Source organism: Oncorhynchus mykiss, chromosome 8 (genome assembly GCF_013265735.2).
Source record: "Oncorhynchus mykiss isolate Arlee chromosome 8, USDA_OmykA_1.1, whole genome shotgun sequence".
NCBI classification, from domain to species: Eukaryota; Metazoa; Chordata; class Actinopteri; order Salmoniformes; family Salmonidae; genus Oncorhynchus; species Oncorhynchus mykiss.
The window spans coordinates 74,271,022-74,296,776 of NC_048572.1; the positions used below are offsets into that span (position 1 = coordinate 74,271,022).

The 25,755-nt window shown below is 43.7% G+C and overlaps 2 protein-coding genes and 1 long non-coding RNA gene across 4 annotated transcripts; 1 reads left to right on the forward strand and 2 right to left on the reverse strand.

Moving 5' to 3' along the window:
* Positions 1–3,688: 3,688 nt before the first annotated feature.
* LOC110530565 (high affinity immunoglobulin epsilon receptor subunit gamma) lies at positions 3,689–9,822 on the reverse strand. 2 transcript variants are annotated; one of them, XM_021613753.2, is made up of 5 exons: positions 9,577–9,822; positions 5,217–5,311; positions 4,881–4,940; positions 4,152–4,214; positions 3,689–4,033 (listed from the first exon to the last, which is right to left on the reverse strand). In XM_021613753.2, exons 1-5 carry the CDS (start codon positions 9,629–9,631, stop codon positions 3,965–3,967), a joined length of 342 nt encoding a protein of 113 aa, XP_021469428.2. In that variant the 5' UTR covers positions 9,632–9,822; the 3' UTR covers positions 3,689–3,964. The 2 variants fall into 2 exon arrangements, with proteins under 2 accessions (XP_021469428.2, XP_021469429.2); XM_021613754.2 differs by having other exon boundaries at positions 3,699–4,033; positions 4,152–4,172; positions 9,577–9,813.
* LOC118965552 lies at positions 4,305–8,747 on the forward strand. The gene is made up of 3 exons (XR_005052952.1): positions 4,305–4,634; positions 5,223–5,368; positions 8,710–8,747. It is a non-coding gene; the product is annotated as an uncharacterized LOC118965552 (long non-coding RNA).
* A 1,937-nt stretch (positions 9,823–11,759) lies between the features above and the next one.
* Positions 11,760–25,561, reverse strand: LOC110530566 (vang-like protein 2). Its single transcript, XM_021613756.2, has 8 exons — positions 25,170–25,561; positions 18,003–18,397; positions 17,649–17,772; positions 16,781–17,388; positions 16,447–16,580; positions 14,785–14,920; positions 14,076–14,322; positions 11,760–13,838 (listed from the first exon to the last, which is right to left on the reverse strand). Exons 2-8 carry the CDS (start codon positions 18,071–18,073, stop codon positions 13,578–13,580), a joined length of 1,581 nt encoding a protein of 526 aa, XP_021469431.2. The 5' UTR covers positions 18,074–18,397; positions 25,170–25,561; the 3' UTR covers positions 11,760–13,577.
* Positions 25,562–25,755: the final 194 nt, after the last annotated feature.

The window sequence follows — 25,755 nt, forward strand, 5'->3', positions numbered from 1 at the left end:
GAGTCAATATGCGGGGGCACAGGTTAGTTGAGGTAATTGAGGTAATATGTACATGTAGTTAGAGTTAAAGTAATTATGCAGAGATAATAAAGAGAGAGTAGCAGCAGCGTAAAAGGGGCGGTGGAATGCAAATAGTCAGGGTAGCCATTTGAGTAGCTGTTCAGGAGTCTTATGGCTTGGGGGTAGAATCTGTTAAGAAGCCTTTCCGTGCTGTAGCAGAGAGAACAGTCTATGACTGGGGTGGCTGGAGTCTTTGACAATTTTCATTGCCTTCTTCTGACACCGCCTGGTATAGAGGTCCCTGATGGCAGGAAGCTTGGCCCCAGTGATGTACTGGGCCGTACACACTACCCTCTGTAGTGGCTTGCGGTCAGAGGCCGAGCAGTTGCCATACCAGGCAGTGATTCAACCCGTCAGGATGCTCTCGATGGTGCAGCTATAGAACTTTTTGAGGATCTGAGGACCCATGCCAAATCTTTTCAGTCTCTTGAGGGGGAATCGGCTTTGTCGTGCCCTCTTCACGACTGTCTTGGTGTGTTTGGACCATGATAGTTTGTTGGACATGTGGACACAAAGGAACTTGTAGCTCTCAACCTGCTCCACTACAGCCCCATCGATGAGAATGGGGGCCTGCTCGGTGCTCCTTTTCCTGTAGTCCACAATCATCTCCTTTGTCTTGATCACATTGAGGAATAGTTTGTTATCCTGCCACCACACGGCCAGGTCTCTGACCTCCTGCCTAAAGGCTCTCATCGTTGTCAGTGATCAGTTCTACCACTGTTGTGTCGTTGGCAAACTTAATGATTGTGTTGGAGTCATAACTGGCCATGCAGTCATGGGTGAACAGGGAGTACAGAAAGGGACTGAGCACGCACCCCTGAGGGGCCCCCGTGTTGAGGATCAGCGTGGCAGATGTGTTGTTACCTACCCTCACCACCTGGGGTCAGCCCGTCAGGAAGTCCAGGATCCAGTTGCAGAGTGAGGTGTTTAGTCCCAGGGTCCTTAGCTTAGTGATGAGCTTTGAGGGCACTATGGTGTTGAACGCTGAGCTGTAGTCAATGAATAGCATTCTCACGTAGGTGTTCCTTTTGTCCAGGTGGGAAAGGGTAGTGTGGAGTGCAATAGAAATTGCATCATCTGTGGATCTGTTGGCTCGGGATGCAAATTGGAGTGGGTCTAGGGTTTCTGGGATAATGGTGTTGATGTGAGCCATGACCAGCCTTTCACAGCACTTCACGGCTACAGTCGTGAATGCTACAGGTCGTAGTCATTTAGGCAGGTTACCGTAGTGTTCTTGGGCACAGGGACTATGGTGGTCTGCTTGAAACATGTTGGTATTACAGACTCAGTCCGGGAGAGGTTGAAAATGTCAGTGAAGACACTTGCCAGTTGGTCAGCACATGCTCGGAGTACACGTCCTGGTAATCCATCTGGCCCTGCAGCCTTGTGAATGTTGACCTGTTTAACGGTCTTTAACGGCGTGATCACACAGTCGTCCGGAACAGCTGAAGATATCATGCATGCTTCAGTGTTGCTTCCCTCGAAGCGAGCGTAGAAGTGATTTAGCTTGTCTGGTAGGCTTGTGTCACTGAGCAGCTCACTACTGTGCTTCCCTTTGTAGTCTGTAATAGTTTTCAAGCCCTGCAACATCCGATGATCATCGGACCTGATGTAGTACGATTCAATTATAGTCCTGTATTGACCCTTTGCCTGTTTGATGGTTCGTCAGAGGACAAAGCGGGATTTCTTGTAAGCGTCTGGGTTAGAGTCCCTCTCCTTGAAAGCGGCAGCTCTACCTTTTAGCTCAGTGCGGATGTTGCCTGTAATCCATGGCTTCTGGTTGGGGTATGTACGTACGGTCACTGTGGGGATGACGTCATCGACGCACTTATTGATGAATCCAGTGACTGATATGGTGTACTCCTCAATGCCATCGGAAGAATCCCAGAACATGTTCCTGTCTGTGCTAGCAAAACAGTCCTGTAGCTTAGCATCTGCATCATCTCACCACATCTTTATTGACCGAGTCACTAGTGCTTCCTGCTTTAGTTTTTGCTTGTAAGCGTGAATCAGGAGGATAGAATTATGGTCAGATTAGCAAAATGGAGGGCGAGGGAGAGCTTTATACTCGTCTTTGTGTGTGGAATAAAGGTGGTCTAGAGTTTTTTTTTCACTCTGGTTGCACATTTAACGTGCTGATAGAAATCAGGTAAAACAGATTTAAGTTTCCCTGCATTAAAGTCCCCAGCCACTAGGAGCCCCACCTGTGGATGAGCATTTTTCTGTTTGCTTATGGCCTTATACAGCTCATTGAGTGTGGTCTTAGTGCCAGCATCGGTTTGTGGTGGTAAGTAGACAGCTCCGAAAAATATAGTTGAAAACTCTCTTGGTAAATAGTGTGGTCTACAGCTTATCATGAGATACTCTACCTCAGGCGAGCAAAACCTCAAGACTTCCTTAATATTAGATTTCGTGCACCAGTTGTTATTTACAAATAGACACAGACCGCCCCCCCTTGTCTTACCAGAGCCAGCTGTTCTATCATGCTAATGCAGCGTAAACCCCACCAGCTGTATGTTATCCGTGTCTTCGCTCAGCCACGACTTGGTGAAACATAAAATATTCCAGTTTTTAATGTCCCGTTGGTAGAATATTCATGATCTAGCTTGTTTATTTTGTTATCCAATGATTGTACGTTGGCTAATAGGACTGATGGCAGATTACCCACTGGCCGTCGGATCCTTACAAGGCACCCTTACCCCTGACCTACACCCCTCTGTCTCTTTCTCATGTGAATGACAGGGATTTGGGCCTTGTCGGGTGTCTGAAGTAAATCCTTCAGGTCCGACTCGTTAAATAAAAAAATCTTTGTCCAGTACGAGGTGAGTAATCACTATCCTGATATCCAGAAGCTATTTTTGGCCATAAGAGACAGTATCTGAAACATTATGTACAAAATAAGTTTCAAATAACGCGAAAAAACACACACTATAGCACAATTGGTTAGGAGTCCGTAAAACGGCAGCCATTTCCCACGGCTCCATTCTTTGGTGTAGATAGGAACATTGCTGAAAGACATCCAATGGCTCTATCAAACAAGAACAACCATATCTACACGCACAAAAACAAATAGTGTGATCAGTATAACATAAAGCCTTCGAGAAATGCCCCCATCAATACACCGGAAGCAGTCATAGGGTGTATCATTCAGGACGCAAAGCCCAGACCTGCCATCCTCCTGGGTAATTATGTGTGAAACACATCTCACTGTCTTAGAAATGCCTCGAACATGATGAAAACAAGCCCTCAGGGTGAAAATCTCCTTTAACATAAAACACTGACATCTCACTGGTGTGGGGGTAAGTCTCAATGTAAAGGCACCAATAATTTGGAACTATGGATCTGCGAATGCCATCTAGTGGTCTTTCTTGATCTCAAGCAAGGATACCTGGCTTTGACAGATAAAATAATCTCACATGCAGTCAGTCAGTCGGTCAGTCAGTCGGACTCTGTGCAGTCAGTTGTTGAGCCTTTCTTTGGTTCTTCCCACGGTGACACAGTAGTATGTAATAGTAACACTCATGTGTAACACAGTAGTAACACATATGGTTTTGCAATATCATTTTAAACATGGACAGAATACATTCATGTCAATGAAGCCGTAATCAAAAAAGAAAACGGACCCTGATTTAAGGTAGTTTCTGAATCATTTAATCTTTAAATGACAAGTTAATTGATAGTCAATTATAGAAAGTGAAAGGGCTGCTTTACAGAATAACCCAAATGCATCTTAAACACTGCCCATCTCGGGCCCCCAGTCAACAGCCACCAACACTACTGGCCCAACCTAACCTAAGGAAAGGAAAGCAAGCAGTCATATAGAACTAAACTCATTTAAATGCCATGTAAGACAGGGTTGTGGTTTGTTGTTTACCACCACTCACACTACTGTCTTCTTCCTCTATCACACCAGCATCGCTTTCTTCTGCACCTTGATGGTCTCATAGGTGTCCTGACCTTTATGGGTCAAACCCTGTGAGAGAAAGAACAATGAGGGACTTGAAAACAACTTGAAATCCTTAAAACTGCAATACTCTTTATCATTTATGATATACTGTAAGTCATAATAAGAATAAGAAAAATGATCTTACTGCGTAAAGTCCCTCTCCTTTCTGTAAAATGGAAATTACGAGAGCTGTTATCTGCGTTGTTATCTGCAGAAGGCACACATGCACATGCACACACACACACACAATTTATTTTATCAGAAGAACATTTAACAGAAGAACATCATTCCTCATTTCTCCTTCCGTCTTTCTCATGTTCTCCTTCTCTACTTCTTTTTATCGGCAAAGACAGGAATTGGTGTAAAAGACTAGACACAGAGGGTGATGATGCGACCGTTTAAAGCTTTCACTACTCTTAGCTTCCACTGTAATTTGATTTTCTTTCTACGCATCTATCTACCGGGGTATTTCTGTATAACAGGATATAGTGTTGCATTTTAGTCTGACTGTAATGGAAACTGTGTTTATAAGTGGCAGGGTTGGTGGTCAGTTCTTGTTAACAGGAAATTATCACAGTTGCTGAAGGAGGGGGACGAAAAGCAGAACTGTGGACTTCGAGGTGACATGGTAAGATGGCATATGACTTAACATATTCCTCTTGCATAGCTAATTTGTTGAACAACCAGGATGAAACATTTCGCCAGCTGAATTTGATCAACATTCAGATGTATACATATGTTTTTTGGTTTGTAAAGAAAGCTAGTTGAATATTGGTTATTGAGAATATTGTGTAAATTATACATGCCCAATACACATTCACTTTCTCTCTCGCTCTTTCTTTCTCTCCATCTTACACACACATTTTTATTGTACCTGTGGATACCCGCCAGTGACCTGTGGAGGTCCGCCATTGTTTATGTAGATGGGATGCATCTGAGGAACATGATAAATATCATTTTAATTAAACAGCTGTGTGAATGTGAAACATATTCTATTTATGTGGGAGCTGGTCTTTAATTGGTGTGGCATTTATATTCTTATTGATGTTTTAAATGTGCTATTATTATTGAAATATAAATAGAATTTTACAGTATGAATATTGTTAATATGTCATGGAGATATGTGTGCACTGCATACCCTGATGTATCATGTGTTTTGTGGATGGTGGGATGATTTATAATGTGTTATAGAGCGTTTATAATTCCTTACCCTCAGTCTGCAGTACAAGATGGTGAGAAGGACGCCGTAGATCACGAGAATCCCATCCAGGATATAACACAGTTTCCCGTCTGGCACTTGGGCCTCTGCACACATTATGGGATCACATTGCATCATCATCATCATCACTATCCCATCATCAGGTAAAAAAAATGTTTTATCTTCCATAAGTCTACTATTTGTATCTGTTCATGTTGTAATACTGCAAATAATGAATTATACATGTAATACACATTAGTGTTTAGAACATTGTAGTTAAATATAAAGATAAATCATCTAGACGTTTTCGTCTTTTGAGCTTCTAGTCATGAAATCTATGCAGCCTACTCAATCACTTTTTATAGCTACTGTTTACAGGCCTCCTGGGCCATATACAGCGTTCCTCACTGAGTTCCCTGAATTCCTATCGGACCTTGTAGTCATAGCGGATAATATTCTAATCTTTGGTGACTTTAATATTCACATGGAAAAGTCCACAGACCCACTCCAAAAGGCTTTCGGAGCCATCATCGACTCAGTGGGTTTTGTCCAACATGTCTCTGGACCCACTCACTGTCACAGTCATACGCTGGACCTAGTTTTGTCCCATGGAATAAATGTTGTGGATCTTAATGTTTTTCCTCATAATCCTGGACTATCGGACCACCATTTTATTACGTTTGCAATTGCAACAAATAATCTGCTCAGACCCCAACCAAGGATCATCAAAAGTCGTGCTATAAATTCACAGACAACACAAAGATTCCTTGATGTCCTTCCAGACTCCTTCTGCCTACCCAAGGACGCCAGAGGACAAAAATCAGTTAACCACCTAACTGAGGAACTCAACTTAACCTTGCGCAATACCCTAGATGCAGTTGCACCCCTAAAAACTAAAAACATTTCTCATAAGAAACTAGCTCCCTGGTACACAGAAAATACCCGAGCTCTGAAGCAAGCTTCCAGAAAATTGGAACGGAAATGGCGCCACACCAAACTGGAAGTCTTCCGACTAGCTTGGAAAGACAGTACTGTGCAGTACCGAAGAGCCCTTACTGCTGCTCGATCATCCTATTTTTCTAACTTAATTGAGGAAAATAAGAACAATCCGAAATTCCTTTTTGATACTGTCGCAAAGCTAACTAAAAAGCAGCATTCCCCAAGAGAGGATGACTTTCACTTTAGCAGTGATAAATTCATGAACTTCTTTGAGGAAAAGATTATGATTATTAGAAAGCAAATTACGGACTCTTCCTTAAATCTGCGTATTCCTTCAAAGCTCAGTTGTCCTGAGTCTGCACAACTCTGCCAGGACCTAGGATCAAGAGAGACACTCAAGTGTTTTAGTACTATATCTCTTGACACAATGATGAAAATAATCATGGCCTCTAAACCTTCAAGCTGCATACTGGACCCTATTCCAACTAAACTACTGAAAGAGCTGCTTCCTGTGCTTGGCCCTACTATGTTGAACATAATAAACGGCTCTCTATCCACCGGATGTGTACCAAACTCACTAAAAGTGGCAGTAATAAAGCCTCTCTTGAAAAAGCCAAACCTTGACCCAGAAAATATAAAAAACTATCGGCCTATATCGAATCTTCCATTCCTCTCAAAAATTTTAGAAAAGGCTGTTGCGCAACAACTCACTGCCTTCCTGAAGACAAACAATGTATACGAAATGCTTCAGTCTGGTTTTAGACCCCATCATAGCACTGAGACGGCACTTGTGAAGGTGGTAAATGACATTTTAATGGCATCGGACCGAGGCTCTGCATCTGTCCTCGTGCTCCTAGACCTTAGTGCTGCTTTTGATACCATCGATCACCACATTCTTTTGGAGAGATTGGAAACCCAAATTGGTCTACACGGACAAGTTCTGGCCTGGTTTAGATCTTATCTGTCGGAAAGATATCAGTTTGTCTCTGTGAATGGTCTGTCCTCTGACAAATCAACTGTAAATTTCGGTGTTCCTCAAGGTTCTGTTTTAGGACCACTATTGTTTTCACTATATATTTTACCTCTTGGGGATGTTATTCGAAAACATAATGTTAACTTTCACTGCTATGCAGATGACACACAGCTGTACATTTCAATTAAACATGGTGAAGCCCCAAAATTGCCCTTGCTAGAAGAATGTGTTTCAGACATAAGGAAGTGGATGGCTGCAAACTTTCTACTTTTAAACTCGGACAAAACAGAGATGCTTGTTCTAGGTCCCAAGAAACAAAGAGATCTTCTGTTGAATCTGACAATTAATCTTAATGGTTGTACAGTCGTCTCAAATAAAACTGTGAAGGACCTCGGCGTTACTCTGGACCCTGATCTCTCTTTTGAAGAACATATCAAGACCATTTCAAGGACAGCTTTTTTCCATCTACGTAACATTGCAAAAATCAGGAACTTTCTGTCCAAAAATGATGCAGAAAAATTAATCCATGCTTTTGTCACTTCCAGGTTAGACTACTGCAATGCTCTACTTTCCGGCTACCCGGATAAAGCACTAAATAAACTTCAGTTAGTGCTAAATACGGCTGCTAGAATCCTGACTAGAACCAAAAAATTTGATCATATTACTCCAGTGCTAGCCTCTCTACACTGGCTTCCTGTCAAAGCAAGGGCTGATTTCAAGGTTTTACTGCTAACCTACAAAGCATTACATGGGCTTGCTCCTATCTATCTCTCTGATTTGGTCCTGCCGTACATACCTACACGTACGCTACGGTCACAAGACGCAGGCCTCCTAATTGTCCCTAGAATTTTTAAGCAAACAGCTGGAGGCAGGGCTTTCTCCTATAGAGCTCCATTTTTATGGAACGGTCTGCCTACCCATGTCAGAGACGCAAACTCGGTCTCAACCTTTAAGTCTCTACTGAAGACTCATCTCTTCAGTGGGTCATATGATTGAGTGTAGTCTGGCCCAGGAGTGGGAGGGTGAACGGAAAGGCTCTGGAGCAACGAACCACCCTTGCTGTCTCTGCCTGGCCGGTTCCCCTCTTTCCACTGGGATTCTCTGCCTCTAACCCTATTACAGGGGCTGAGTCACTGGCTTTACTGGGGCTCTCTCATGCCGTCCCTGGAGGAGGTGCGTCACCTGAGTGGGTTGAGTCACTGATGTGGTCATCCTGTCTGGGTTGGCGCCCCCCCCCCCTCTTAAGTTGTGCCGTGGCGGAGGTCTTTGTGGGCTATACTCAGCCTTGTCTCAGGATGGTAAGTTGGTGGTTGAAGATATCCCTCTAGTGGTGTGGGGGCTGTGCTTTGGCAAAGTGGGTGGGGTTATATCCTTCCTGTTTGGCCCTGTCCGGGGGTGTCCTCGGAGTGGGCCACAGTGTCTCCTGACCCCTCCTGTCTCAGCCTCCAGTATTTATGCTGCAGTAGTTTATGTGTCGGGGGGCTAGGGTCAGTTTGTTATATCTGGAGTACTTCTCCTGTCCTATTCGGTGTCCTGTGTGAATCTAAGTGTGCGTTCTCTAATTCTCTCCTTCTCTCTTTCTCTCTCTCGGAGGACCTGAGCCCTAGGACCATGCCCCAGGACTACCTGACATGATGACTCCTTGCTGTCCCCAGTCCACCTGGCTGTGCTGCTGCTCCAGTTTCAACTGTTCTGCCTTATTATTATTCGACCATGCTGATCATTTATGAACATTTGAACATCTTGGCCATGTTCTGTTATAATCTCCACCCGGCACAGCCAGAAGAGGACTGGCCATCCCACATATGCTCTCTCTAATTCTCTCTTTCTTTCTCTCTCTCGGAGGACCTGAGCCCTAGGACCATGCCCCAGGAATACCTGACATGATGACTCCTTGCTGTCCCCAGTCCACCTGACTGTGCTGCTGCTCCAGTTTAAACTATTCTGCCTTATTATTATTCGACCATGCTGGTCATTTATGAACATTTGAACATCTTGACCATGTTTTGTTATAATCTCCACCCGGCACAGCCAGAAGAGGACTGGCCACCCCACATAGCCTGGTTCCTCTCTAGGTTTCTTCCTAGGTTTTGGCCTTTCTAGGGAGTTTTTCCTAGCCACCGTGCTTCTTCACCTGCATTGCTTGCTGTTTGGGGTTTTAGGCTGGGTTTCTGTACAGCACTTTGAGATATCAGCTGATGTACGAAGGGCTATATAAAATAAATTTGATTGATTGATCTATTGCATAGAGTACTGTATTACTAGGCCATTAAGTTGAGGATCAGGAGTAATTATCACAGTACACTGAGTATACATGCCCCTCTATGTGTGTGTGTGTGTATATATATATATATATATATATATATATATATATATATATATATATATATATATATCCCTGTCCATGATGGAATAAAAAAGTGCTGAACATCATAATGTAAAATAAAACAGGATTCTCACCTGCCATGCTGAAGTTCAAGAGTAGAGCGACCAAGATCAGAGATCCCCGAAACATCTTTGTAGCAGGCACAAAATGAAAGACACGGTTAAAGAGAGTAGATGGAGAGTTGGAGTACTTGGTGTTATTTCAATGGCTGACTGTGGGTTTCTGACACCTCTGAACAGAAAGTGCAGAGAGCTCTAGCAGGAAGTTATGGGCTCATACTGGTGTCCGTTTTTATATGCTAAAACCACATGCTTGTCCCCTTCCCACCCACAGATATACAGTACTTGTTAACTTCAGTGAGATGAGAAGATGGAAACACAAACATGTACACATTTATGATGCATACATTATTACACTGTGCCTGGATACCTCATTATGTACCATACTGTAATTCAAAAGAATGGATACTGTGTAAGGCTACTTGTTAGTGTGATTAACTTTCTTTAAAGTTCTGATGTAAATATAAAATAATATGGTGGTCTGAAACATAAACTTCAACACAGTATGATATACGTACATACACATTGCTAAATAAGAAATTACTTTTCAGGGTGTTGACATGGTGTTGCATGTTGTCACTAAAGCATTGTTCACACTTCAGGCCTTAATGCTCAAATCAGTTTTGTTTTTCAAATTTGTTTAGGAATATTGACTGTCCAAACAGCAAGTTACAAGTAACCAAATCGGATTTGTGCATGTTCAGACAGCAGTCATTCGCTGACATGGCTACACTATTTGTCGTAGTAGTGACAGACATGTGCACAGTGGTGTAGGCTGATAGGTGGTGGTGCTCCTGCTTCCTATCACACATAAGTTATGTAGCAAGCTAAGGTGACAACAATGCCTGCCTTGGACGTTTCCCAGTTGATTTGAATGTTCAAAATCATAGTGTAAGAACCTTTTAAAAGCCTCAAATGATATGATCCAACTTTCTAAATGAGTTTCCCTAGCCACAGCAGTCAACTAGCTAGGTAGCTTTTTTGCTTTCTAGCACATTCACTACTTTGTAAACAATTATCTAGTTACCTACCACATGTTCTTGTCAACAAAGTAGCTAGCAAGCAACAAGATATGCCAAATAACATTCTAAAAATCACTTGAGGGCAAATAAATCAGATTTGACCGTTCAGACACAAGTCGCATGGCCAGGTATCAATCAAATTTATTTATAAACCCTCAGCTGATGTCACAAAGTGCTGTACAGAAACCCTGTCTAAAACCCTAAACAGCAGGCAATGCAAATGTAGAAGCATGGTGGCTAGGAAAAACTCCCTGTAAAGGCAGGAACATAGGAAGAAACCTAGAGAGGAACCAGGCTATGAGGGGTGGCCAGCCCTCTTCTGGCTGTGCTGGGTGGAGATTATAACAGTACATGGCCAAGATGTTCAAATGTTCATAGATGACCAGCAGGGTCAAATAATAATAATTACAGTGGTTGGTCAGCACCTCAGGAGTAAATGTCAGTTGGCTTTTCATAGCCGAGCATTCAGAGTTCAAGACAGCAGGTGCGGTAGAGAGTCGAAAACAGCAGGTCCAGGACAAGGTAGCACATCCGGTGAACAGGTCAAGGTTCCATAGCCGCAGGCAGTTCAGTTGAAACTGTATCAGATTTGTCTCTGGAAATTCCTATTCCATGTTCTTTTTGACTGTTCAGACCACAGGAAATTTAACAGATTCAAATCAGAAATGCCAAATAATAGGATGAGTCACTTCAAACTGCCAATGTGCAGTTTGAAGTAGCTTTAGCTTAAGAGCTATATTAAATTGAATAATGGGGTACTGTGCACACACAAAAAATACAATGGAACTGATCAGGAAAAAAAATGTTTTAGGTAAGAAAGGGAAGTTTAAACTCAATCTGAATTATTTTTTATCCTTCTCTGAATTATGAAGGAGCCCTGAGATCAGGGATTAGATATACTGTAGATTGTTCCTTGTTTAAAGACCTCACATATTCCATTAAGTCTTTAATCATCTTCTAATCAGTAGGCTTACCATACTCTTTTTGCTAACAGGGCAGGATAATGATAACCTCTTACAACTATCTGGAACTCTCCCAAGATTACATTCTGTTCCACAACACAGATTTCAGCAGTAATCAGTCTAGTAATATGAGGCTAGGAAAATGACAGACAGGGCTTCACACAATCACAACTCGGGTGTGTGTGAGAAAAAGGAGTGAGAGAGAGAGAACGGGTGCACAGGAAAATGGTTTAATAATGTCAAAAACATCTAGCACACTATACAAGCTACTATTATTAATAAAATAAACAATGCAAGTCAAATGTACACGTGTACAAGCTGTCCTCTTTTCCAAAAGTAAATGTTTAATTTTTATTGAATTGCATTATAACTTAGGCATCTTTAAAAAAAAAAGAAACAAACAAGCTCATCATATAAAATGTACCTAAACCCTAAATTCTAGAATCCATAAAAAACTGGAACAACCATTTGCGTTCTGTCATCCAGATGTTCTCGTCAGTTATGTCAACTAGTTCTGAACTTTGTTTCATTGGTTGTTCTCACAGAAATGAAGGGCATTTCTGCTTGAATTAAAATGACTGGCAATCATAGTGGCTCAGTTGTCCAAAAGAAGGTAGACAACAGTTTGGAGCAGTTCAAGTCTCAACACCAGGCTGCCAGTTACAGTATGTCTTGGTTAGAACCGAGAAGTTTAGTGGTCAGAGAAGTGGTTCTTTGCCAGAGATGACCGGAAAGCGTTTTGTAGTTCACACATGGGTAAGGCTGTTGGATGCCGCAATCATACTGTGCTCGTTTTAATATGTGGCACAATCTGGTGATTTGCTACAACTGCAGAGGACTTGCAGTGAGGATACAATCACATGTTCCTGGTCAGAGGGAGATGGATGGAGGACAGTGGACACAGGGTAAAGACAAGAGGAGTCCGTTCAAAAAAGCTTAATTGAACTACAGGTTATTCAGGACAGTCTGTCTGAGAAAGCTGTCCCAAGGCAGGGATGTATTCTCAGATTTCCTCATTCAATGTTACCAAAATCATGATAACGTGTGTAAAAAGGCAAGCATAAAATGAAATGAGAGCCACATATACACAGAATATATGACTCCTTACAACATACAGTCTCAGGTACAACAAGCTCAGGAATGTAGTTCCTTCCCAAACAGATGAAGACAGTTGGCCTACAGGCAAGAAGAAAAACCTTAACTCAATACGTATACATTCAGTAATATAAAAAAGTCACACCCTATATAAAACAGGCCTAGTCATCACTTCAAGCACAACACACTGGCAATGAGTAGAAGCAGTATACCAACTTTGCAGTCAGCTGACTTATATTTTAGTCATTTAGCAGACACTCTTATCCAGAGTGACTTACAGGAGCAGTTATGGTAAAGTGCCTTGCTCAAGGGCACAGATCTCCCAGCTGGTCGGCTCGGGATTCGAACCAGCAACCTTTTGGTTACAGGCCCAACGCTTTTAACCGTCAGCCTGCCTGCCACCTTTGAGAGTTGTACTCTGATTGGACATTTTGTAAGACATGACAGAGCCCCTCTAACGGGGTCATGGCTAGAAGGGATCCAGCTTTTGTGAAATTAACGTTAGGTTGACTTTTCGTAGCAGGTTAGGAGAATTAATGTACCAGGTTAAGATAATTAGGTTAAGGGTTAGCTAAAATGCAACTTTTGATGTTAATTTGACAAAAGCTGTATCCATTCTAGCCATGACCCTCTGGCAGTCAGATAGTGATCTTTAAGTGACGAGTCTACTACACAGTGATGTATTCCAGTGGTTACAGTCAAAGTAGAAAAAATTGCTGTTATTCATGAGAATAAATGTAGGCCAATGCTCCCTTTGGAAAAACAAGGGAATTTTACAGTGTATCATAAAGACATGGTCAAGGCATCCATCTTCTTTCTATGGAAGATTGTAGCTTCATCACATTCTGTTAACATCCATGACAACGGTTCAATATGAGATTACATGATCTAGCACCCTGCGTATCCCAATAGGATGAGGGGCCTCCACTGACCCCCTCTACACAGAGGTCTCCGACTGTAGCCTCATCACAAACTTGTGGCTCTTGGGGTCGATAAACTCCTCACCAATATGCAGGAAGGGGAGGGGCTGCACCGTGACGACCAGGGAGAAGTCAAGGCGGCGCAGGGAGAAGACCAGACCGTGACGCAGGGCAGAGGTCACCGGCTCCTCGCTCACTAGAGTCCAATGGCGCCCCCTGCCGTTCTCGCGCTGGTACTGCAAGGTAGGGCCCGGGCTGAGGTAACGCTCTAGGAAAGCCTGAAAAGACAAAAATACAGCCTTTCAAAATCAACCTTAGTGAGGAAGACCTGTGAATGGGTACAGAGTAGATGAGTAGTTAAACACAAGTGACTGTTTGAATTGTAGATCTGATCAAATGCATGCTATTTATCCCAAAAGCTGTTGTAACATTATACCCAGGAAGTGACACAATGTATCCCTTCTCTTTGCAGGTTATACATTATAGACAAGTGAACGTGATACGTTGTTTCTCACCTTGGGAGTCATGTTGTGAGTGATACAGAACTGCAGGTGTGTGAGGATGCTCTCCATGCTGTGGTAGGGCTGCTGGCGCGTGGTCCTCAGGTACTTCTGCATGGCTCTGGCCATGGGGGCGAAGATGGCCTGAGCCGCCTCCCGGGGGTCCATCACCTCACGTGGGTGTTTGGGGGACGATGCTGCGGGGTCATCATCCTGGAGACGCTTGATGTGGGTGAAGGCCTCTTCCACTGCCACTACCAGCCTGGACACCACAACAATCATCATTATGATCACCATCATCATGCTCCCGAGTGGTGCAGCGGTCTAAGGCACTGTATCTCAGTGCAAGAGCCATCACTGCAGTCCCTGGTTCGAATCCAGGCTGCATCACACCCGCCCGTGATTGGGAATCTCATAGGGCGGCGCACAATTGGCCCAGTGTCATCCGAGTTTGGCCGGGGTAGGCCGTCATTGTAAATAATAATTTGTTCTTAATGGACTTGCCTAGTTAAATAAAGGTTCAATATTTTATTATTATTATAATTTTAAAAAAAAATCATGATACAGGAGAGCTTAATGGATAGTGTCATCAGTCATCATGTGTGCCTGAAATACACTATGAAAGGGACTGGTCATTCTCTAGCAACGTTCATAACAAAATTCACTGAACATAAACATTAACATTAATAGAAATGTATCGGAAACAGGATGTTGTCCCCCTTACCTGGCCTTCCGCTTGCGGCACCTGTGGTCCAGCTCGGCCTCCTCGTAGTAATACTCACTGTGAGAGTTGTCTCTCCTGCGGGCTGCAGCAGCAATCATGGCCCGGGACTGACTGTTGGTGTTATTGGTGCTGTTCTCTGTGGATCAAGACATATACAGTGGGGCAAAAAAGTATTTAGTCAGCCACCAATTGTGCAAGTTCTCCCACTTAAAAAGATCAGAGGCCTGTAATTTTCATTATAGGTACACTTCAACTATGACAGACAAAATCAGAAAAACAAATCCAGAAAATCACATTGTAGGATTTTTAATGAATTTATTTGCAAATTATGGTGGAAAATAAGTATTTGGTCAATAACAAAGATTTATCTCAATACTTTGTTATATAACCTTTGTTGGCAATGACAGAGGTCAAACGTTTTCTGTAAGTCTTCACAAGGTTTTCACACACTGTTGCTGGTATTTTGGCCCATGCCTCCATGCAGATCTCTTCTAGAGCAGTGATGTTTTGGGGCTGTTGCTGGGCAACACGGACTTTCAACTCCCTCCAAAGATTTTCTATGGGGTTGAGATCTGGAGACTGGCTAGGCCACTCCAGGACCTTGAAATGCTTCTTACGAAGCCACTCCTTCGTTGCCCGGGCGGTGTGTTTGGGATCATTGTCATGCTGAAAGACCCAGCCACGTTTCATCTTCAATGGCCTTGCTGATGGAAGGAGGTTTTCACTCAAAATCTCACGATACATGGCGCCATTCATTCTTTCCTTTACACGGATCAGTCGTCCTGGTCCCTTTGCAGAAAAACTGCCCCAAATCATGATGTTTCCACCCCCATGCTTCACAGTAGGTATGGTGTTCTTTGGATGCAACTCAGCATTATTTGTCCTCCAAACACAACGAGTTGAGTTTTTACCAAAATATAACAGAATTTGAGTCCCTGGCGGCGTAGTGTGTTACTGATGGTAGGCTTTGTTACTTTGGTCCCAGCTCTCTGCAGGTCATTCACTAGGTCCCCCCATGTGGTTCTGGGATTTTTGCTCACAGTTCTTGTGATCATTTTGACCCCACGGGGTGAGATCTTGCGTGGAGCCCCAGATCGAGGGAGATTATCAGTGGTCTTGTATGGCTTCCATTTCCTAATAATTGCTCCCACAGTTGATTTCTTCAAACCAAGCTGCTTACCTATTGCAGATTCAGTCTTCCCAGCCTGATGCAGGTCTACAATTTGTTTCTGGTGTCCTTTGACAGCTCTTTGGTCTTGGCCATAGTGGAGTTTGGAGTGTGACTGTTTGAGGTTACAGGCCTCTCATCTTTTTAAGTGGGAGAACTTGCACAATTGGTGGCTGACTAAGTACTTTTTTGCCCCACTGTACATCAGTCAGTGGATGGATGAATGGAGTGAGGTTGGGGTTGGTTAGTTGGTGGATGAATGGAGTGAGGTTGGGGTTGGTTAGTTGGTGGATGAATGGAGTGAGGTAGGGGTTGGTTAGTTGGTGGATCAAAGGAGTGAGGTTGGGGTTGGTTAGTTGGTGGATGAATGGAGTGAGGTAGGGGTTGGTTAGTTGGTGGATGAATGGAGTGAGGTAGGGGTTGGTTAGTTGGTGGATGAATGGATGGATAGAGGGATGAGGTAGAGAAAGTAAGTAGTATACAGTGCTATTTACCATCCAGAGAGTAGACTTTGAATCCAGACATCTTCTTGGAGAGGATAGACTTGGGCAGGTTGAGCAGGGCAGGGTTGTAGACAGGGAAGTCCCTGTAGTACTGATCCAGAACCCACACTGCTGCCCTCTGGACACTGGAACACACAGACACCATCAGCATCACATTGAGCATGCAGAAACAGCTATAATGTACATAATTGCCCTGTGTAAAACCATGACAGGATGGACCATCATCATTGTGAGATCCATCGTCATCATAATCTTTATCATTGTGTCAGTAATGATCATCCTCATCCTGACACACTACAGTCACACACAGACAGCACAGACTGACCTGAGGTGTCCCACGTTGTAGAAGCGGCTAGCCCCGTCTGTGGTGCGCACCACCTTGAGGCAGAAGGCAGGCTGCAGGTGTCTGACCTCCAGTAGCACCAGGGCCAGGTACTGGATGAAGAGCAGCGCGTCCACCAGCGACGCCGCATACTCCACGATGCCTCTATAGTCCCTTTCCCGGGGCTCCAGCACGCGCACGCCGTAGAACAGCCAGTAGGACGCCACGAACAGGAACACCAGCACCATGAGCAGGCAGCGGAAGACGAAGAAGCGGGGCAGGGTGGCGCGCGGAGGGCGCAGGAACAGCGCCCAGGAGGAGATGAGGAGCACCAGGAGCTTGAAGGCCAGAGAGACGTATAGACCCTCGCAGGGCGTGCCGCAGGGCTCCAGGGCCTCACGCCACAGCAGCTGGGGAAGGACCAGGAAGGCCAGGGGGGTGAACAGGGCGAACAGGCCCAGGCAGCCGCCCAGCACAGGCCCCAGGAAGCGCTTGCATTCCAGAGGAGACGATTCCTCCAGCTCCTTGGAGACGCGTGTCAGGTCCTCGTTGGAAACGCTGTGTTCTGATGTGCCTGTGACCACAGTGGTGGTCTCACCCCAGTTGTCATCCTACAGAGAGGAACAGAGACAGGAGATAATGTAAACGTACAGGAGAGATTGGAAAGGGGGCTTTAAAGAGATATGAGAGGATAGAGATGTTGAGATTTGGATGGGTAGGGAAGATGACTGGGGCCCTGAGGTTATTCTGACCACATAACATGATCTGAGTTTTTCCTGCTTAGGTCACATGGTCAGGAAAACCTCTGGCCCTATTATGAGATAAGGATTTTGAGATGTAGAGGGGTTGGAGAGTAGGTTGTGATTCTGACCCGGTCATCTCCGCGGGTGGATTCTGCATCTAGCAGTGGCTCCCCAGGGGCATGGACGGTCACAGACTTGTCTCCACGGCTGCTGCCGTCTCTGCTCTTGGAGCGATGCCTGTCCCTCCGATCCCTGGAGCACAGAAACAGGGCAACCACACAATTATGTCAGCGTGTTAAGCCCATGTCATTGTGTGACCGAAGCCTGGGGGTACATGTGTGATCTGTGCGTGTGGTTGCCCATCAATGTGCCCATTGACTATTTGATCGATGTGTATTACACACATGCCTTTGATCTCAGTGTTTACAGTGTGCGTGCACGCTTGTGTGTTTTTGGGGCATTTGTGACCACCCTTCTGGTACCTGTGCTTGCGGGAGCTGCGGGAGTGGGACGACTTGTAGGAGTAGCCCGAGTACTGTGACTCGTTGTCCATGTCGCGGGTCGGTGGGCAGGGTTTGTGGGCCCCTCCTCCCCCCGTGGCTTGTTCCCTGGCTCCGCCCAGCTGGCTCTTGCGCTCAGAGATGGACTTGGTGGACAGGGCCAGAGGCAGCTTCAGCAGGTCAACCTTACTCCTGAAGGAATCTATTTTGGAGGCCGGAGGACAGGGAGAGGTAGAAGAGCCCACCAGATAGAGGGAATCAGGGAAACGATGGACTAGAGAAAGGAGGGAAGGAGAAGAAAAGCTAGACTAGACAGGGGGGGGTAAAAATATATGATGGTTGGGAGTATAGGATGCGGGTGTTGAAGTGGACAGGTCCTGAAATAGAGGAGAAAAGGGGTAGAATTAGTGACAAAAACCAACTCCTATCCCTAAGCTGTGGTGTTTAAAACCAACTCCTATCCCTAAGCTGTGGTGTTTAAAACCAACTCCTATCCCTAAGCTGTGGTGTTTAAAACCAACCAGTTTCTTGGTATTTGACCCCAACTGTCTGTGCAACTCAAGACGACGTTAGCCAATTGAGCTAAAATATGTTAGCTCTAGGGGTAAAGATAAGCCTTCAGATCTCAGGGAAGGTTGGTCCTCACGTGAGCGTAGTTCTACAGGCCATAAGACTGCAGTGAGATGAGGTTCTGGAAAGCCTACAGATCCGATACAATGGCAGCCACATTGGATTACTGTGTTTTCACAAACTTATTTGACCTCTCCCTCTTTCCCCATCTCACATTCCCTCTTGGTCTCCCTTGGTCCCCTGGGTAACAGGGCCTCTCCGCTGCCATGGTGATGAAAGAGGGTGTTCAGCTGGAGGGGATTTGAGGTTGACAGTTTCCATGGGAACCTGACCTGACCCTCTCGTACCCTGAGGAAAATGCCAAATAAATACAAGTGTTTGTGTGACTGTCTTGTCACATGCTTAATTGATATGGGCACTATGTTAATTGGAGAGCTTGATGTTAATTGGAGAGCTTGATTTGTCACATGTGGGGCGATTGTAAGTCATAGCCATGCAAGGCATTCAATTAAACAACTCCACCAAAATACCATTATATTCTCAAGTTCCCTCCTTCCATAAAAAATGTAAAAGTATGTGTGTGTCTGCTTGCACAAGTTGACATAAACCTCATCTTAGTAGAGTGCCCCACTGTTTATGCTAATAAACACAGCCTTTGTACACACCAATAAAAACATATGAGCCCCAGAGCATGTGCTGAACTTCAGCTACCATCGCATGCTGAAAAGAAACACAATCTATTAATCAGTCTCTATGGAGGTGCTGTGTAAAGGATGTGGGGAAAAATGTATGCTTAATGTATAGGCACACTCCTGAAATTCGAGACAAGGTAGGCTACACTACATAGTGAGGGGCAGGGAGAAGACATGCTCATCCCAGCTTGCTGTTAGTATTCCCGTGATCTGGACTTGATCCCCCAAGGACAGACCAGGCTGTCTGCTTGATACTGGGGATATGATGAACACCTGATCCATCAAGGTGTGGTCTGCTGGAGAGATGTATAGGCCTAGATAGAGTTTCCTTTCCCTATTCAACCCTGTGTGTCTTGTGACCCAGTTAATTAACTGTGCGGGTGGTGGGGGTGACTCCTCACGTGACTAACGCCAACCTCACTCAACCACATCATCATGTCATAAAGGCTAACCAGAGCCACGTAATTAGAGAGTTGGGCCATTGAGGTTTCTGCATTATGATGCATTAACATGACACTCCAACATTCTGTGGCAGCCATGTTAGCGCCTTGTTAACATAACATGTGGAATATTTAAATAATGGTATAACTGAATGTCTAGAATTGCAACAATATAAAAAAAATAATAAAAAATGGCCCAACTCTCTAAATACTCGGCTGAGGCCAACCATACCGTAGCAATCTAAACAAACATAGAAAGCTGTCAGATTCACCTGCCTGTGCTTGTAGAAAATCCTTACACAAGCAAGCCCAGTACCAAATCAACCCAATTCACTTTTAGCAGCCTAATCTGGCCTTGTAGTCGTATTATATATAGATATATACACACAAAAATTGTTTTTATTATTTTCCTCCCAATTTCAATTACAATCTTGTCTCAATGCTGCAACTCTCCAAGGGGCTCGCTGAAACATGTCTATCTGAAACATGACTCGCCAAACCGTGGAACTAACACCCGCCCACTAAACCTGGAAGCCAGCTGCACGCAGGCGCCCGGCCCGCCACAAGGAGTCGCTAGAGCGCGATGAGCCAAGTAAAGCCCCCCCAGACAAACCCTCCCCTAACCCGGACGATACTGGGCCAATTGTGCGACACCCTATTGGACTCCCGGTCAAGGCCGGTTGTGACACAGCCCGGGATCTAACCCGGGTCTGTAGTGACGCCTCAAGAACTGCGATGCAGTGCCTTAGACAACTGCACCACTCGGGAGGCCCATATTTATTTATTTTAATAGGTAGTCTCATTGAACCTTAGTCTCTTAAAATATTAATTTTATATTTAACCTTTATTTTAAAAAGATGATGATCCAGTCAGACAAGGGCTTTCCTGACAGTGTATTACTACTATGCACGTCTCGCTGCTTCATAGTGAGTATCATAGATGCCTTGCCTTCTCTGAGTACATCTCTCTCTTCACATGATCCTACACCATTACCTAGACTACCATAACAGCACACATGCCTGACAAATGACACCACCATCTCCTTCCGCTCTCACAAAGCTTAATCTTTTAATGGCGCTTGGTGAATATAAGCAGGGGAGGTGATATACACCTAACTACATGCCCACACAGAGAGACCCTTCAAAACCATTTTTATTAAATCAAATCCAAACTTTCACCAACTGCTTGAGGGAGTGGCAAAGTCCAAACAGAAACAATGATCATAGTGTCAACGCGGTATGTTACTTCATGTCAGAGTAATGATCATAGTGTCAAAGCGGTATGTTACTTCATGTCAGAGTAATGATCACAGTGTCAACGCGGTATGTTACTTCATGTCAGAGTAATGATCATAGTGTCAACGCGGTATGTTACTTCATGTCAGAGTAATGATCATAGTGTCAACGCGGTATGTTACTTCATGTCAGAGTAATGATCAGTGTCAACACGGTATGTTACTTCATGTCAGAGTAATGATCACAGTGTCAACACGATATGTTACTTCATGTCAGAGTAATGATCATAGTGTCAAAGCGGTATGTTACTTCATGTCAGAGTAATGATCACAGTGTCAACGCGGTATGTTACTTCATGTCAGAGTAATGATCATAGTGTCAAAGCGGTATGTTACTTCATGTCAGAGTAATGATCAGTGTCAACGCGGTATGTTACTTCATGTCAGAGTAATGATCATAGTGTCAACACGGTATGTTACTTCATGTCAGAGTAATGATCAGTGTCAACGCGGTATGTTAATTCATGTCAGAGTAATGATCATAGTGTCAACGCGGTATGTTACTTCATGTCAGAGTAATGATCATAGTGTCAACGCGGTATGTTACTTCATGTCAGAGTAATGATCAGTGTCAACACGGTATGTTACTTCATGTCAGAGTAATGATCACAGTGTCAACACGGTATGTTACTTCATGTCAGAGTAATGATCACAGTGTCAACGCGGTATGTTACTTCATGTCAGAGTAATGATCAGTGTCAACGCAGTATGTTACTTCATGTCAGAGTAATGATCACAGTGTCAACGCGGTATGTTACTTCATGTCAGAGTAATGATCAGTGTCAACGCGGTATGTTACTTCATGTCAGAGTAATGATCAGTGTCAACGCGGTATGTTACTTCATGTCAGAGTAATGATCAGTGTGAACGTGGTATGTTACTTCATGTCAGAGTAATGATCACAGTGTCAACGCGGTATGTTACTTCATGTCAGAGTAATGATCACAGTGTCAACACGGTATGTTACTTCATGTCAGAGTAATGATCACAGTGTCAACGCGGTATGTTACTTCATGTCAGAGTAATGATCACAGTGTCAACACGGTATGTTACTTCATGTCAGAGTAATGATCACAGTGTCAACGCGGTATGTTACTTCATGTCAGAGTAATGATCAGTGTCAACGCGGTATGTTACTTCATGTCAGAGTAATGATCAGTGTCAACGCGGTATGTTACTTCATGTCAGAGTAATGATCACAGTGTCAACGCGGTATGTTACTTCATGTCAGAGTAATGATCATAGTGTCAACGCGGTATGTTACTTCATGTCAGAGTAATGATCAGTGTCATAGCGGTATGTTACTTCATGTCAGAGTAATGATCAGTGTCAACGCGGTGTGTTACTTCATGTCAGAGTAATGATCAGTGTGAACGTGGTATGTTACTTCATGTCAGAGTAATGATCACAGTGTCAATGCGGTATGTTACTTCATGTCAGAGTAATGATCACAGTGTCAACGCGGTATGTTACTTCATGTCAGAGTAATGATCATAGTGTCAACGCGGTATGTTACTTCATGTCAGAGTAATGATCATAGTGTCAAAGCGGTATGTTACTTCATGTCAGAGTAATGATCACAGTGTCAATGCGGTATGTTACTTCATGTCAGAGTAATGATCATAGTGTCAACGCGGTATGTTACTTCATGTCAGAGTAATGATCATAGTGTCAACGCGGTATGTTACTTCATGTCAGAGTAATGATCATAGTGTGAACGTGGTATGTTACTTCATGTCAGAGTAATGATCACAGTGTCAACGCGGTATGTTACTTCATGTCAGAGTAATGATCATAGTGTCAACGCGGTATGTTACTTCATGTCAGAGTAATGATCATAGTGTCAACGCGGTATGTTACTTCATGTCAGAGTAATGATCATAGTGTCAACGCGGTATGTTACTTCATGTCAGAGTAATGATCAGTGTCAACGCAGTATGTTACTTCATGTCAGAGTAATGATCAGTGTCAACGCGGTATGTTACTTCATGTCAGAGTAATGATCAGTGTCAACGCGGTATGTTACTTCATGTCAGAGTAATGATCATAGTGTCAACGCGGTATGTTACTTCATGTCAGAGTAATGATCAGTGTCAACGCGGTATGTTACTTCATGTCAGAGTAATGATCAGTGTCAACGCGGTATGTTACTTCATGTCAGAGTAATGATCAGTGTCAACACAGTATGTTACTTCATGTCAGAGTAATGATCACAGTGTCAACACGGTATGTTACTTCATGTCAGAGTAATGATCAGTGTCAACACGGTATGTTACTTCATGTCAGAGTAATGATCAGTGTCAACGCGGTATGTTACTTCATGTCAGAGTAATGATCACAGTGTCAACGCGGTATGTTACTTCATGTCGGAGTAATGATCACAGTGTCAACGCGGTATGTTACTTCATGTCAGAGTAATGATCATAGTGTCAACGCGGTATGTTACTTCATGTCAGAGTAATGATCATAGTGTCAACACGGTATGTTACTTCATGTCAGAGTAATGATCAGTGTCAACACGGTATGTTACTTCATGTCAGAATAATGATCAGTGTCAACGCGGTATGTTACTTCATGTCAGAGTAATGATCAGTGTCAACGCGGTATGTTACTTCATGTCAGAGTAATATGAAGGAAAAAACGGCAACTGTGAAAATAAATGTACAAAGCCCAGCACCAGTGGTATTGATAGAGAGTGTATGAGAGAGGGCCACACACACACCATTTCAAACCCCACCCACCTACTGCTAGCTGCAAAAACACCAGAAAACCCACTGGAAAACAGACAACTGTGCACTCTCAACCTTTGTGCCCAATCTGCCCATGTGATATGAAGTGGAGCTGGTGTGTGTAGAATACAATGTGGAAGATAGGGTGTGGCCAAATCAATAGATTATGGACTGGACAGTGCAGTCTTGTTATGATTGATAGAAGAGGGGCAAGACAATTTACCAAACACAAACTGTGCTGTGCCCATAAGCCATATTCAAGCCCATGCATGGGTTAGAGGTTACCACTGTCCCAAGTCTTGCCTCTGTCACCATTGACTTCGCCTCATCTATAGGCCTATGACTTGTTGGCCTGTTTATTTTGAGAGCCACGGCAGCTGGGACAATAGCCTGGGCATTGGGAACTCTACAGTAGCCCAAGCAAAAGCTAGTGGCCAATTACTACATGATAAAGGTAGGCATAAAATTAACAAAATAATAATATTGTAGCCAGCTGTTTGTTTATATATTTTGGATGATTGCAGTGGCAAAGTTGGTTATTTGTTGTACTTTCATTAGCTTCTGATAATTTTACAAGACCATTTTGATTTCATTATGTGTAACACAAAAGTTAACTTTAACCTAACTTTCAACTGAAAACATTGTAATTGTGTACATTTTAGTAATTTAGCAGACACTCTGACTTACATGAGCAAATAGGGTTAAGAGCTTTACTTAAGGACACATATAGATTATTTTCACTTAGTGTGTTCGGGGATTCGAACCAGCGACCTTTCGGTAACCGGTCCAAAGCTCTTAACCACTAGGCTACTTGCTGCCCAGTTTTTGTAGTTTACTTTGATCGGAAAGTAAAACAAGCACCAGCATTTGAGCTGCTGCAGTAGTCTACATACATACTGTTTCACTTTAATCTCTAGACGGCAGAATACATTTATTACATGCCTAGCTACAGTCCTTTTTACAATGTTACAATCTTGTTACAATGGGGGCAATCCTTGCTACAATGTTGTAACAATGTTAAGAACATGTACTTTAACCACCAGCTGAATCAGATACACTGTAGCAAGTTATATTCGTAACATACTGGCATGCATCAGCCTCATTTCGTGCCCAGCCTGTTTGGAACAGGGACCAACATGAAGGTTTATTAATAATTAAACATCACAACCACAAAGGACTGAATGAAACAATAACCTGTTACTACATGAGCAATAAACTAGCAAACAAAATATGTTAATCGAAGATTCACCTACGAAAAACAAGTTATAAATGCTAATTGTATGCAACATCAGCATCGTCCATTATGAGGGTTAGGGCAAACAATGGGGCGAGACTGACATTTCCAGTCGGCGAATCTTTTCACCCTCTTTTCGAAAGAAAAAACCCTGAATGAATGGATCATGCACATTGAAATAAACACCAACCTTCGGCGAAAATTCTCACGAAGCTGGAACCCATGTATCCTCTCCGAGTCTAGTTTCCATGCCGTCGCGATGAGGGTAGGCTACTTCCTCCCAAATTGTTGGGGACTCAGGACTCAGCCCTACGAACCGTCCGATATCTGGTTAGATACCGTAGATACGTGTCCAGGGTGAAAATAACAATAGGCCCGATCAGGGGTCCTCTCTAAACTTCCATGCAACTGCGGTCTCGAGCGATAAGATACTTATTGTTTCGGAAACATGAGACTCTAGCGCCTATTTATTTTGTCTTCCCCTGTACTTCAATGGTCAATGATGTCCAAACATTGTTCTCTATACCTATCCACACTGAAAAACTGCTTAGATGTCCCAAAATACTACTCAACAGTAGTACCCTGGGGCCCGCCCCCGATTCATTGCCCCTCCTCCACTCCTTTTTTTTGTGGAACCTCAAGGCTGATGACGTAGCCAACTTCAGACCCCCCATGTAACATCCTACTTAGAACTAGTACCAAAACCAGTGATGCAAAAAAAAACAAAAAAAAACAGTGATGCCAATTTAGAAATTTTGTTGCTAGATTTGGCAAAT

What these genes read in the sequence shown, in the direction of transcription:
- LOC110530565 (XM_021613753.2), bottom strand. Translation starts at nt 9,631, where the DNA reads ATGTTTCGGGGATCTCTGATCTTGGTCGCTCTACTCTTGAACTTCAGC. An exon ending in CTTGAACTTCAGCATGGCAG is followed by an intron (nt 5,312 to 9,576) that starts GTGAGAATCCTG and finishes TAATGTGTGCAG; the next exon opens with AGGCCCAAGTGCCAGACGGG. An exon ending in TCTTGTACTGCAGACTGAGG is followed by an intron (nt 4,941 to 5,216) that starts GTAAGGAATTAT and finishes CATGTTCCTCAG; the next exon opens with ATGCATCCCATCTACATAAA.
- LOC110530566 (XM_021613756.2), bottom strand. Translation starts at nt 18,073, where the DNA reads ATGGACAACGAGTCACAGTACTCGGGCTACTCCTACAAGTCGTCCCAC. An exon ending in TGCCGCAAGCGGAAGGCCAG is followed by an intron (nt 14,323 to 14,784) that starts GTAAGGGGGACA and finishes TGTGGTGTCCAG; the next exon opens with GCTGGTAGTGGCAGTGGAAG. An exon ending in CTCACAACATGACTCCCAAG is followed by an intron (nt 13,839 to 14,075) that starts GTGAGAAACAAC and finishes TTGTCTTTTCAG; the next exon opens with GCTTTCCTAGAGCGTTACCT.